We start from the raw sequence: 15,069 nt of genomic DNA, 5'->3' as shown, positions 1-15,069 counted from the left end.
CTACCAGTTTTTCCATTAGTCTGTAAACAATTCGCGTTAGTATTTTGCACCCGTGACTTATTAATCTGAAAGTTCGATAATTTTCACATCTGTCAACGCCTGCTTTCTTTGGGATTGGAATTATTATATTCTTCTTGAAATCTGAGGGTATTTTGGCTGTCTCATACATCTTGCTCACCAGATGGTAGAGTTTTGTTAGGACTGGCTCTCCCGAGGCTGTCAGTAGTTCTGATGGAATATTGTCTACTCCCGGAGCCTTGTTTCGACTTAAGCCTTTCAGTGCTCTATCAAAATCTTCACGCAGTATCATATCTGCCATTTCATCTTCATCTACATCCTCTTCCATTTCTATAACATTTCCCTCAAGTACATCGCCCTTGTATAGGCCCTCTATATACTTCTTCCACCTTTGTGCTTTCCCTTCTTTGCTTAGAACTGGGTTTCCATCTGAACTCTTGATATTCATACAGGTGGTTCTCTTTTCTCCAAAGGTCTCTTTAATTTTCCTGTAGGCAGTATTTATCTTACCCCTAGTGAGATAAGCCTCTACATCCTTACATTTGTCTTCTAGCCATCCCTGCTTAGCCATTTTGCACTTCCTGTTGATCACATGTTTGAGACGTTTGTTTTCCTTTTTGCCTGCTTCATTTACTGCATTTTTATATTTTCTTCTTTCATCAATTAAATTCAATATTTCGTCTGTTACCCAAGGATTTCTACTAGCCCTCGTCTTTTTACCTACTTGATCCTCTGCTGCCTTCACTACTTCATCCCTCAAAGCTACCCATTCTTCTTCTACTGTATTTCTTTCCCCTGTTTCTGTCAATTGTTCCCTTATGCTCTCCCTGAAAGTCTGTACAACTTCTGGTTCTTTCAGTTTATCCAGGTCCCATCTCCTTAAATTCCCACCTTTTTGCAGTTTCTTCAGTTTTAGTCTACAGTTCATAACCAATAGATTGTGGTCAGAGTCCACATCTTGCCCTGGAAATGTCTTACAATTTAAAACCTGGTTCCTAAATCTCTGTCTTACCATTATATAATCTATCTGATACCTTCTAGTATCTCCAGGATTCTTCCATGTATACAACCTTCTTTGATGATTCTTGAACCTAGTGTTAGCAATGATTAAGTTGTGCTCTGTGCAAAATTCTACCAGGTGGCTTCCTCTCTCATTTCTTACCCCCAATCCATATTCACCTACTACGTTTCCTTCTCTCCCTTTTCTTACTACCGAATTCCAGTCACCCATGACTATTAAATTTTCGTCTCCCTTCACTATCTGAATAATTTCTTTTATTTCATCATAGATTTCTTCAATTTCTTCGTCATCTGCAGAGCTAGTTGGCATATAAACTTGTACTACTGTAGTAGGTGTGGGCTTCGTATCTATCTTGGCCACAATAATGAGTTCGCTTTGTTGTTTGTAGTAGCTTACCCGCATTCCTATTGTTTTATTCATTATTAAACCTACTCCTGCATTACCCGTATTTGATTTTGTATTTATAACCCTGTATTCACCTGACCAAAAGTCTTGTTCCTCCTGTCACCGAACTTCATTAATTCCTACTATATCCAGTTTTAACCTATCCATTTCCCTTTTTAAATTTTCTAACCTACCTGCCCGATTAAGGGATCTGACATTTCACGCCAGTTTTCTTTCTCCTGATAACGACGTCCTCCTGCGTAGTCCCCGCCCGGATATCCGAATGGGGGACTATTTTACCTCCGGAATATTTTACCCAAGAGGATGCCATCATCATTTATCCATACAGTAGAGCTGCATGCCTTTGGGAAAAATTACGGCCGTAGTTTCCCCTTGCTTTCAGCCGTTCGCAGAAGCAGCAAGGCCGTGTTGGTTAGTGTTACAAGGCCAGATCAGTCAATCATCCAAACTCTAGCCCCTACAACTACTGAAAAGGCTGCTGCCCCTCTTCAGGAACCATACGTTTGTCTGGCCTCTCAACAGATACCCCTCCGTTGTGGTTGCACCTACGGTACGACTATTTGTATCGCTGAGGCACGCAAGCCTCCCCACCAACGGTAAAGTCTATGGTTCATTGGGGGCTCTGAGACTTATGAAAACAACAAAACGAAGCAACTGCTTCCTGTTTATTGACAGAGTTGTTGGTCCAAATGGCTCTGGGCGCTGTGGGACTTACCATCTGTGGTCATCAGTCCCCTAGAACTTAGAACTACTTAAACCTAACTAACCTAAGGACATCACACACATCCATGCCCGAGGCAGGATTCGATCCTGCGACCGTAGCGGTCATGCGGTTCCAGACTGAAGCGCTTAGATCTGCACGGCCACACCGGCCGGCAGAGTTGTTGGAGATCCTCTTGAGGGATATTGTGCAAAATCCTATTCACTTGGCGCATTATATCGGCCAAATCTAGAGCTTAAAACGTTCTCAACTGTGGAGAGGTCCGGCGATATTTCTGGCCAAGGTGGGTTTGAAAAACATTAGAAACTCTCGCCCTGAGTGGAAGGACATTACTTTGCTGTAAAGTCAGCCCATGATGGCTTGCCATGAAGGGCAACGAAACGGGGCGCAGAATATCGTCGACCTACCACTGCCCTGCAACAATGCCGCGGATGAGAACCAGGGGGTTCTGGTATGAATTGCAGTAGAACATCCGACAATCTGGCTGTATGGCGTGCGATACCCCAACGCTGTTCGATACGTCTCCAGACACTTCTCCGCTGGTCATCTAGGCTCAGTTCGAAGGGGGACTTATCACTGAAGAGAATTCTACTGCATTACATCAGATTTAAGAGCTCGATGACCATCGAAAACGCCAGACAGGAGTGGGATACCTAAGTGAGTGTCACCTGCTATGCCACTTGACAGCCAGAAGTGGGGGTCTGGAATGGTATTTCATTTCATAGCAGGACCGCTTTGGTTACCACTGCGGCCGTGTTAGACCACAGCGGTACGTCTTCAGTACTCTGTGCCCACTTTTGTTGACCTTAATGGCAAGCTTTCCAGGGCTTTCATTTCTGCATGATAATGGCTGCCCACACACGGGAATAGTTTATACTGCTTGTCTTTGCGCCTGCAGAACTCTACCTTATCGAGCAAGGTCGATTGGTCTCTCCTCAGTTGAGAACGTTTGGAGCATTATGAGCAGGCCCTCCAGCCATTTCGGGATTTCACTATTTAACCTTGAAACTGGTCAGAATTGGGCACGATATCCAACAACTCTATCAATCAATGCTTGCATAGAGGCCAGAGATGGAGCACGTGTTAATGACTTGCTCTATTTTGGAAGCTCTTTCTCTTTAACAGATCATACAATTTTTGTAAAGGCATAATCGTCTGTAGACCTATGTCGCATCTGCCGATTTCCCTGCCATTCGGATAACTCCGTAGTTTTTCGTTTTCTTTTTTTGGCCCACGGCGTATTTCATTGTAAAGCAAAAAATAGTCCTCAGTCACATGTTTGCGTTAACAGTATGTTCTTACTTTTACCTCCACCATTAACATATATCTATTCAGGATTTAGCAATTATCCCATTACACTTATCTGGTGTTCTTTTAATAGTATGTGCAGTGAGTTTTATTTCAAAAGTAATTACAAAATTATTTTCATTGCCAGTAACTATTTAAGACCTTCTTATCATCCATTTAACCACTTCTACTAACTGATGCTGTGTTATAATACTACCTGACCAAAGCGGAAATGCATACTTATTTGGTCAAGCAGGTGGTGGTGTCCAATTTCTATAAGAATCTCTATTTAGCTTCTTCGTCAACCAAGAGGTTACACTCAATTTTTTTCTGTCGTCTATTACTGTCTGTCATACTGAACGCCAAGAAAGGGATGAAATAAACTTTTTGGAATATTCCATACAGCTTGTGCTGTATAATGAACTAAATTGATGTGAAACAATGAGAAGTCCAGGTTGGAATATCGACAGTCTTTTGAAAGGGTACACTGTTACTCACAGCAAAGATTACACGATGTGATGCAGACAGGCACAACGAAAAGACTATTACACATTTGAGTTTTTGGCTAAAGCCTTCTTTAGAAAGCAAAATACACCCACATTTACACAAACAAACATATCTCATGCCCACATGTCTCCATCCACTCTGGTAAGTTTGCAACTGTGTCATGTTGAATTGGAGCAGCATTCTGGATTGGGACAGTCAAGGGCGAAGGAAAGCAGGGGGCAGGATTGGGGGAACGAAATCAGTACTGCCAAGGCAGGGCATACAAGGACCAGATAATGACCAGCTGCTTGTAGCATGTGTCTGAGGTGTGGAACGTGAGGGTAATGGGGAATGGAAAAGTACAAGGGCAGAGTAGAATGAAATAACAGTGGGTGTGCTGGCAAAGATCATTGCACAATGAGGGTGAGAGGATGTGTGAATTTGGAGGAAGCAATAGGACAGATGGGCTGACACTTTTGGGTGGAGACTATAGGTAGAGTTCGTTACTGTAGGTTGAGCCTTGGGTTCGAAAACGTGTGGCCAGGATAACTCCCGTCTGTGCAGTTCAGAAAAGCTGGTGATAGAGGGAAGGATGCTGCTGGCTCAGGTTGTGAAGGAAGCACTGAATTAAAACATGTTATGTTCAGTTACATGCCACAGGGCACAAAATGTTTTCTCTTGGTTGCAATCTGGCGGTGATACAATAAGCTATGCAGTGATTGCATCAAAACTGCTATATGACATAGCTGCTTTCACTGATGGTCCAGCCACTGATGAGGTAGGGTAACCCTATGAAATGATTGGAATGTTAAGTACTGAGTAGGTGTATTGCCCAGCTCCTGCACCTGGATCTTCCACAAGTGTGTAATGTCTTTGACAAAGGACTGGGATTGTAAATAGAAAAGGGTGGTTGGCAGGTCGACAGAATGGCACTTTAGGAGGTGTGTAAAGGATTTTGGGTCTATCAACTCAGGGCGTGGTAATAAATAATCATGGCCCTGATGCAGAATGTGGTTTAGCTGTTTGAGTCTGAGGTGATATTGGGTGATGAAGAGGGTGTACCTTTGCAGGTGATTCTTAGGGTTGGTCTGAGTATTGAAGTATGCAGGCTACGGCACAGGAAATCTGTTTGTGGATAGGTCTGGGGATCTGTCTGTGAAGGCCTTTGTTAGGCCTTCAGTATAGTGGGCAAAAAAGTTCTCGTTACTGCAGATATTCTGTCCCAAGGTTGCCACTCTGTACAGAATGGATTTTTTCGTGAGGTAGTTTTGGCAGCTGTCGAAATGCAAGTACTGTTTGTGGTTGGTTGGTGAGGCAGAAGCTTTTTCTGCTGATATGATGATTTGGTCGAGATCTGATTTGAGGCTTTGTTTGTCTGTAGTCTCTTCTGCTGAGTGTTTTTCTTAGGAAAGGACCTGGGAGAAGATAGTGAGACACATGTGTAGTTAACGTGCTTCTGGAAGATAAACAGGGGGTCGTTAAGTGGGAGAGGGGAAGAAACACAATTGGATGGTGGTATAAACTGGGAGACAGGGTTTAGTGTCGACGTTAGGTGGGCTTTGGGTGGAGGGTTTGGCAGCAAAGAAATGTTTATAATGCAATACCGTTAAATTTGGGTGTCGGACTGCAGGTGGAAACTTTCTTTGGTACTGAAACTTCTATGGAGCTAAAGATGTTGTTTGAAGGATTGTTTTGTCTCTGAATTATGGGAAAAGTTGGCAGGGGGTTTGAGATGAAGTGGAAAGACCAAAACATCAAATGGGCACTGAGGGGATGCTATGAGGCTTTGGCCAGGAGGAACACTATTTGTAAAATAGGGGTTGAATAGTGGAGCTCGACGGTAGTAGTAAGATTTAAGCAGGCTGGATAACTTCTGGAATATTCCTCGAGGTGCTGGATTGTCAGGGAGTCAATTTCACACTGTTGTAGAACATTGCTCACTTTATTTCATTTTCTGATTCACCTTCCAGTTGATCAATCTCCTTCCCTACACCGTGAACTTTTCTGAACTGCATAGATTAGAAGAACCTTGGAAAATGTTTTCTACTCCAGAAATCATCCCAGCCTGAGCCTATGGTAATTTACTGCGCCCATAGCCTACACTGACCAGTTTCCGCCCTCTCTGTCCTACTACCTCTTAGTAGCTCATGTTCCCTCAACCTCTTTGTATGCTGATCTCTGATCTCTTTTTCCTCATCTCTTCTCTTGAAGTCCACTCCCCATTTCCCTCCCTCCCGCCCTCATAACCTCCCAGTACTGTGTTTGGCAGCCATTTCCTGGCAGCATCTACTGCCTGCATGCTCCATCAGACAGAACCAACTCACTCACCCCCCCCCCCCCCCCCTCCGGCCCTCGACTAATACCTGACTGTGTATACCACCCCTTCCCCACCCTCCTCTTCCTGCTGCTTCTGTTCGACATGATGGAGTTTCATATTTGGTGGAGCGACTAGAGATAGTTGTCATGTGTGCTTTCGGTGTGCATGCTTGTGTGAATGTGTGTGTCTTCCCAGTGTCTGTTTTTTAACTTCTACCTGAGTTTTTCGTCGCCTTCCAAACAGCACATGCTCCGGCATCCAAGCCACATTGTGAATGGTCTCAGCAGTGCGTGGCTTTGCGACAACGTGGGCTGTTGGTGCAGCATCTCATGTCCATTGCGTATTTTCATCTGTTATTTTCCACACCTCACTGTGCCACACGAAAATGTGGAACTTGTTCTCAGTCCCACCTTTCTCTTCTCCCGTACTTATGTTCGGTCCTTTTTCCCACGTATCTCAGTATTTTACGTTTCTGGGGCTCTTTGTAGGTATTTTAACCTGTATTTTATCACATTTATGTGTATTTTTTCTCGTTTTCATATATTTGTGAGTATTTTTGCACATTTTTACGTATATGTGAGAATTGTTTAGCATTTGTAGACATTTCTATGCCTCTTATTGCGTTTTCTTTCCAACCACCCAATGCTTTAATTTCCCATGTCTTATATTTCCCGTTTCCCTAAGGCCGTTCCTGCCACAATGTGCCACTGTCCATATTTCTGCACCAGTTCAGAAAAGCATCCCTTTCCCTTGCTACCGAGCGAGGTGGCGCAGTGGTTAGCACACTGGACTCGCATTCGGGAGGACGACGGTTCAATCCCGTCTCTGGCCTTCCTGATTTAGGTTTTCCGTGATTTCGCTAAATCGCTTCAGGCAACTGCCGATATGGTTCCTTTGAAAGGGCACGGCCGATTTCCTTCCCCATTCCTTCCCTCACCCGAGCTTACGCTCCGTCTCTAATGACTCTAATGACCTAGTTGTCGACGGGACGTTAAACACTAATCTCCTCCTCCTCCCCCTCCTGTCCCTTGTTAAAACATAATCCCACTGCCTGTTCCTCAAATGCTGCTTAAACTGCCAAGTAATATCCAACCTCTTCGTAATGTCATTTCACTGAAATTTGCTGTCTCATCCCAGCCTTCCTTTCACACGGACCATCAGATTTTTTCAGATTCCGCCAGTCCCTATCCCTCACAAACCTGGTGTAAACCTATTTTGCCGCCAACCACTCCAAAAAAAACAACATGTTTCTGAATTCATACCACCGTTCTCAACTAATCCTTGTCTGTCCCATCTGATCATACCCTGGTAACCTTCAAGAAATTATTTATTAACAGCTCGGCCTCACAATCCTTTCCCTGGTCCTTTCCTACAATCACAAACCTTTCAGCAAAAGAAAGGATAGGCATACATAGCCTCCAATCACATTCTGTCTGATTACAGACAAAGACTCCACTGCTGTTCTTATGAATCGTGGTGACTGAGTGACAGTACCCCTCTGCCAATGCTCTGGCTTTGCCACCAACAAACTGCAAGAATGATCCCATCCCAGAAATTCAACATAGCCTCCAGTGCATGTTCAACCGTGACACCCTCCTATGCAATAATGGTTATCGTCCGTCTAGAGCGAACTTCCCTACCCTCCAAAACCCTGGTCTATTCAGGTTCATTGGTGATATCTTCACAATCTGGTCTCAGGGATAAGGCATCTTATCCTCATTTCTTCACAAGCTCAACACCTCTTCTTCCACCTGATTTCTCCTCCTCAACCCAGCTCCACACGTTCGTGGATGATGACCACTTACTCTCTGATGGCTCCATCCATGTCTTTGTCCACATTAAAATCATCAGCCACCAACAGTACGTGCATTTTGAGAGTGGCCATCAGTTTTGCACCAAAGAATCTCTCTCAAGCAGCCAGGCTCCCCTCGGACAGCGTATCTCTGGCGACAGTGACTCCTTTGCCTAGAATTCTGAAGATCTCATAAAGTCCTTATTGGGCAGGCACTGTCATCCATCTGACATAGCGCTCAAACAGATTTTCCATGCCATGACCCGACAAATCTCTATCCCCCCATGACACCCAAGCATTACCTCGACAGGAGCGTATCCTATATCACTCTCAAGTGGAGGCCGCCAATTGTGAAATTCAGATTCGATTCATACTGAGCATAATAAAAGCTCATGGCCAGAGGTGTAATGTGGCAAAGCACCAAGATGCACTTCTCAGCCGTAGTCTAGAAAATCGTCAGTTAAGAGAAACCGTTGCGGTGAAATACTCTCTAAGATTAATAATTTTCTACAGCGTCGTGGCGCAGCGGTAAGCGCCCGGGTTCGCAATCCGAAGATCGCCGGATCAAATCTCGCGCCATGCAACATTTTTTCATTATTAGTTTTTTTGTAATTCAAATACACACACACATACACACACACACACACACACACACACACACACACACACACACACACACACACACGCACGCACACACACACACACACACACACACACACACACACACACACACACACACACACACACTTAAACCATTAATTTCTTATGCATGTTCGTCAAGGCGGATCGCTCTCCAGTTGTACCGCCTCCATTTTTCCGTTTGTTTCACAGCGTGTACCAAAGCTCTCATGTCGGCACTGATTTTCGACGATGTTATAAGTAGCGCTAGGGTCCGCTTCTACCTTCTTTCGAAGTTAGCAGCCAACTACGCCGTTATGCGGCGGTTCGTTTCGGCCCATTCAACATCGGTCCTTCAAGTGTAACGAGCGAGTAACAGAGTTTATATTTCATACCTGCCACAGCAAATTCGTGTTCTTGGGGTTTCTATTCTAATTTGAACGTTTGACTTACGCTATACGTGGTTAACATTATGAAGACAATTAATAACATTTGTGAAATACAACTTTGTTTGCGGAAAACATAATGATGTTCAAAGTCGTCAGTTTTTCCACGACAATCGACTTTCAACAACTTATTATATGCATAATTGTTGCAACTGATTGCCGGGAATTATATGTGTGCATACACACACACACACACACACACACACCCACACACACACACCCACACACACACACACACACACACACACATATATATATATATATATATATATATATATATATATATATATATATATAAAATAAATACTAAAAAAATGCATGGCGCGAGATTCGATCCGGCGACCTTCTGATTACGAACCCGAGCGCTTACCGCTGCGCCGCGACTCTGTTGAAAATTATTAATCGCACAGAGTATTTCACGGCAACGTTTTATTTTAACTGTCGATTTTCTCGACAACGGCTGAGAAGTGCATCTTGGTGCTTTTCCACATTACACCTCTGGCCATGAGCTTTTATTATGCGCAGTATGAATCGAATCTGAATTTCACAATTGGCGGCCTCCCCTTGTGAGTACCACCCCAGGCTGGAAGAAACCCTTCCTCAAGGCTTTATCTATTGTCATGCCCCGAAATGTGGGACATCCTACGTCTTCTGCTGTGTTCTCATGATGATAGAGACAAGTATTTGAATGACGAAATAGATGTATATCCCTGATGATGTTCCTCTATTGGCATGAAAGTAGGTTAATCATAAATAAATATTTATGCTACAGCCGAAGTGGTCTTTCTCATGGTGATTCATTACTAAAGCTATGGATGCCGACATTACAAAATTTTTTGGCTACTAAAGTGGAGTCCTGACGCCCCGCCAAACTCCAAAACATGTAAGTCTTTCTTTAACCGACTCACAATCCCAACCCCTTGCAATGTGAGTCTTTCTTCCAGCTCAAAGACCTGCTCAGTCCTACCCCAGTACTGTCACAGGCTTATCCTACTGCAGCAGAGGCTAGGCCACCTGTAACCGTAGCTGTGTCATCGACCAGCAATCATTGCACAGGTTTTTATATTAGTATGACTACCAAGCATAAGTCCACCAAGATGAATGGCCATGGCCAAACCGTGTCCAAGAGCAAAGTGCTCTACCCGTTGGAACAGCATGCAGAAGAACACAAAAATTAATGCTGATAACGTATTAATAATGCTATATCCATGTTGATAGAATGCAGTGCGGAGTAAACGAGTAAAATTAAGTATGCCTTTGGTAGTTCAGGCTATATATGATACAGGAGGACTGGAATTACGGACAGCTTACCCAGTACAGATGGCTGCTGCAGCCACTTTTTGGTCATGACGTTCTCTGGCTGAGAAGTCAGCGAGTCGCTCTCCCACTTCCAGAGGATACGCTGTGGCAGCTGTCTGAATACCCGCAGAATATCCTGGATCATCTCAGGTGGGAGGTCTTTGCTTCGCACGTTCGAACCGAGGCTGAAGTAGATCACGCCATGCTCTGCTCCGTCTAAGAACTTCTGGACATCCTGCGATAAACAAGGCCTTTGCAGAAGCTGGTATATTTCTTTAATTTTCTAAGGGTTTTTAATAGCAAAAATTATCTGGTAAACTTATTTTTATTCTACAATTTTATCTCCACTACATGAGTGCTTGGTGTCTGTTCATTCACGCATGTCAGAAAGAAGACGCATCATGTGGAATCCGCAGGTGTGTCACATGTAGTGTAAATTTAAGGTGGAGAGGGGAGAAAAGAAGGGAAAGAATTACTTATGTCAGCTGCATCAGGACTTTATGTGGGAATCAATCAATGTCCGAAAGAACAGACACCATACAGTCATACAACTGATTCGCGTTGATGGGCCATCAGTCCACCACCTTCAGTCGGATGCATTCTTACGTTCGACCTCCTGCGACAACCACAAAGTAGTGAGCATGGAGGACATGGAAGGCGACTGAGAACAGGTGGCACTCGTTGTGACCGAGGGTCAGACTGGAGGGGTACCGAGATAGTGCACGCAATTCTGGTAAACACTATGTCTGGATGCCTCAGTAATTAACGAAACTGCCTAATCACCAGGAGATCCTGGATTGGAGTCCTGATCCAGCACATATTTTCACTCGTCGCCACTGATTCTGCATTTAAGGCCTGATGCGGCTAACATCTGTAAGTACTTACCTTTCCTTCCCTTTCTTCCTCTCCACCTTCCACTTACATAATTTGGTCTGTCACTAGCCTTGCAAACACAAGTAAATAAAGACAGGAGGAGTCTGAAACTTTTTTATGAATATCAAAGCAAGAAATATCTGCTCTTACTCTCTCACTTTCGGCATTACTGTTTTTGTTTGAGTCATCACACTTCTGATAGATTTCATGTGGCAGCATTTGCATTTACGTCCTCAATTATATGCAGGCTTTATTCCAAATCTGTCTTCCCCTACAAGTTTTACCCTCTGAAAATACCGTTACTACCAAGGATGTTATTTCTGACGCCTTAGCGTTAGTCCCGTCATCCTTTGCTTTCTTTATGTTAGTTTTTGCCATCTGTGGAGAATCTCCTCATTCCTTATCATGATTTTCAAGATACTTGCGGAGCACCACATCTCAATCTCTTCTATTCTCTTCTGTTGCCTTTCTCCCGTGTCCATGATTCATTACTGTACAATGCTGTTCTCCAAATGTATATTCTGAGAAACTTTTTCCTAGTAAAAGCCAATATTTGATACCAGCAAACTTCTCTTAGCGTCGAATGCCCTCGTTCCCTGGTCGAATCTGCTTTTTATGCCCTTATTTCAAATGGTTCAAATGGCTCTGAGTACTATGGGATTTAACATCTGAGGTCATCAGTCCCCTGTACCTAGAACTACATAAGCCTAACTAACCGGCCTGCCAGTATGGACGAGCGGTTCTAGGCGCTTTAGTCTGGAACCTCGCGACCGCTACGGTCGCAGGTTCGAATCCTGCCTCTTGCATGGATGTGTGTTACGTACTTAGGTTAGTTAGGTTTAAGTAGTTCTAAGTTCTAGGGGACTGATGACCTCAGATGTTAAGTCCCATAGTGCTCAGAGCCATTTGAACAATTTGAACCTAACTAATCTAAGGACATCACACACATCCATGCCCGAGGCAGGATTCTAACCTGCGACCGTAGCTGTCGCGCGGTTCCAGACTGAAGCGTCTAGAACCGCTCGGCCACGCCTGCCGGCTGCCCTTATTTCGTTCGTGATGGGATAGAAGAATCCCTTAAGCTCCTCTGCTTCCTGACCAACAAGTTTCCGCAATTCTTATTTCTCCTACTTCTCATTACTTTCTCCTCTTTCGCTTTACTCCCCAGTCCATGTTGTACTTTCATTAGGCTGTTCATTCCATATAAAAGATTGTTTGATGTAAATTTCACAAAGGATGACAATGTCATTATCGTTGATATCTTTTCACCTTGAAATTTAATCCCATTCTTGAACCTTTCTTATATGTTCGTCAATGTTTCTTCTGTGTAGAGATTGGACAGCATGAGCAAAAGACTACATTCCTGCCTTACACAGTTTTAATACGAGCACTGCTTTCCTGGTCTTTCAGTCTTATTGTTCCCTCTTGGTTATAGAACATCCTGTATTTCACCCGTCTTTCTCAGTAGTTCTCGTCTATTTTTCTCAAAATGTCACCATTCAAAAAACTGCACCATTTCACATCGTTGAAACTGTTTTCTAGATTGAGAGATGCTATGAACGTACATTGATTTTTTCAGTCTTGCTTCGATTATGAAGTGCGAAGTCAGAACTGCCTTTCTGATGCCTCAACCTTTCCTAAAGCCAAACGTCGTCATCTAACGGATCCTCAGTATTCTTTTCCATTCATTCCGTGATCACCACTAGAGAGAGTAAAGTATTTTGTGAACAGAAAAGGGAAATTTATCTGTTCGCAAGGACAAGAGAAGATTCTGCTGTAGCCACATTTTAAATTACGAAGGAGAGCCATTTAAAATAAAGCAACCTGCACATTGAACCAGAAATCAGTAGTTCAGACAAGTAAAGTAAGTCTATATTGAACGTAGTTAGAGATGGAACAAAAATTGACAAAATGTGATAAAGTCACTATTAATTTAGATGGTATAACTATAAATGATCAGTCACAGTTAGCAAGTAAGTTTAATAAACATTCTTATGTCTACTAGTAGATAATGGAACAAGCAGTTCGACAGAAAAACAAAGCAGTATGGTAAAAAGGAAATCGATATGAATTTCAGTCACATGTAATTAAGAAAAATGTAAATTTATAGGCCTACATTTCTTTGAAAAAATTGTGCATCTGGATATGATGGTGTCACCCTGAAAGCACTGAAAATTCGTTTCCTTACAATATTGATCGTCCATTCCGAAGTAACTCAGGGTATTTTTCCAGAGATATTGAAATACGCATTTTTTTAGCAGTTCTTGCAAGAAAGGAGACAGGAGCAGTGTCGGTAACTAACGACCCCTATCACTACTGTCACCATTTCACTAAATCTCTGAGAAGATGACGTAATCCAAAGTAATACCGCACCTGCACAATAATAGTATACATTCTAAATAGCAGTTCGAATGTCAGAAAGGTTGCTCGACTGAAAATGCCAATTACACGGAAGAAAAAAAATTGCACCACCAGAAAATAATTAACGTAGAGTAATGAAATTTCAGGAATACATTTGTCTAGATAAAATATTTAAGTGATTAAAATTGCATCATCGCAGGTTATCTTAAGTGCGAAATAATCCATCGCAAATGAGAAATTCTGATACATTTTTAACAGGTGTAGCCGCCAGATTGTTGAAAGCAAGCATGCAAACGTTCACGCGTTGTGTTGTACAAGACGTCAGTTTTGTGGGATGAAGTTATATGCCTGTTGCACATCCTCGGTCAGTACAATGACGTTTAACGATATAAGTAGGCTGTTTACGTTTTCTTATTGGTAACGCCACGTAGCGCTCTGTATAAAAATCACTGGCTGTGCCGTGTGCAGTCTGTGGCTGGTTTGCATTGTTGTCTGCCATTGTAGTGTCGGGCAGCAGCAGCTGGATGCTAACAGCGCGTAGCGTTGCTCAGTTGGAGGTGAGCCGCCAGCAGTGGTGGACGTGGGGAGAGAGATGGCGGAGTTTTGGAATTTGTAAGAATTGGTGTCATGAACTGATATATATATGACTATAAAGGTAAATAAATTGTTTGTTCTCTATTAAAATCTTTCATTTGCTAACTGTGCCTATCAGTAGTTAGTGACTTTCGTAGTTTGAATCTTTTAGTTAGCTGGCAGTAGTGGCGCTCGCTGTATTGCAGCAGTTCGAGTAACGAAGAATTTTGTGAGGTAAGGGATTTGTGAAACATATACGTTAATGTTAGTCAGGGTCGTTCTCTTGTAGGGATTATTGAAAGTCAGATTGCGTTGCGCTAAAAATATTGTGTGTCAGTTTAAGCACAGTCATGTATAATTTTTATAAGGGGACGTTTCAACGATATTTGCGGATGTCGCTGGAGTTGTCGTCGATGATGTTCCATACGTGATGTATTAGAGACTCATCTGAAGATTGGGTAGGCCGAGGAAACAAGTCTACACCTCTAGAGTGTTTTCGCCTACAACAACGGTATGTGGACGAGCGTTATCGTGTTAGAAAATATCCCCTGGAATTCTATTCATGAATGGCAGCACAACAAGTCGAGTCAACATACTGACGTACATATTTGCAGTCTGGGTGCTCGAGATAACCAGGAGAAGGGCCCCTGCTCTCATACGAAATCGCACCCCAGATCATTACTGCAGGTGTAGGTCCGGTGTCTCTATCACGAATTCACGTTAGTCGGGCGTCCTTAACTGGCCTCGTTCTAACCAACACTCGGCCATCACTGGCACCGAGCTGAACAAGCTTCCATCACAACAGACCTCCACCAGGACCTACAATGAGCTCTCGCTTGGCACTACTGAAGT

General features: G+C 43.3%; 1 protein-coding gene across 2 annotated transcripts in view; it reads right to left on the bottom strand.

Annotated features, from left to right (window-relative positions):
• LOC126335559 (UDP-glucosyltransferase 2-like) overlaps window positions 1–15,069 on the bottom strand; it is a 470,415-nt gene that overhangs the window by 12,943 nt on the left and 442,403 nt on the right. The window contains exon 5 of one of the 2 annotated variants that reach the window (XM_049998977.1): window positions 10,423–10,645. The exons of the other annotated variant lie outside the window; for it this stretch is intronic. Within the exon in view, the coding sequence (XP_049854934.1) occupies window positions 10,423–10,645 (223 nt within the window). The remainder of the gene's footprint in view (window positions 1–10,422; window positions 10,646–15,069) is intronic. 2 annotated transcript variants of the gene reach the window in all.

The sequence above is a fragment of the Schistocerca gregaria genome, chromosome 2 (assembly GCF_023897955.1).
Source record: "Schistocerca gregaria isolate iqSchGreg1 chromosome 2, iqSchGreg1.2, whole genome shotgun sequence".
NCBI classification, from domain to species: Eukaryota; Metazoa; Arthropoda; class Insecta; order Orthoptera; family Acrididae; genus Schistocerca; species Schistocerca gregaria.
The sequence above is the reverse complement of the archived record's forward strand: the minus strand, read 5'-3'. Positions and strand labels throughout refer to the sequence as shown.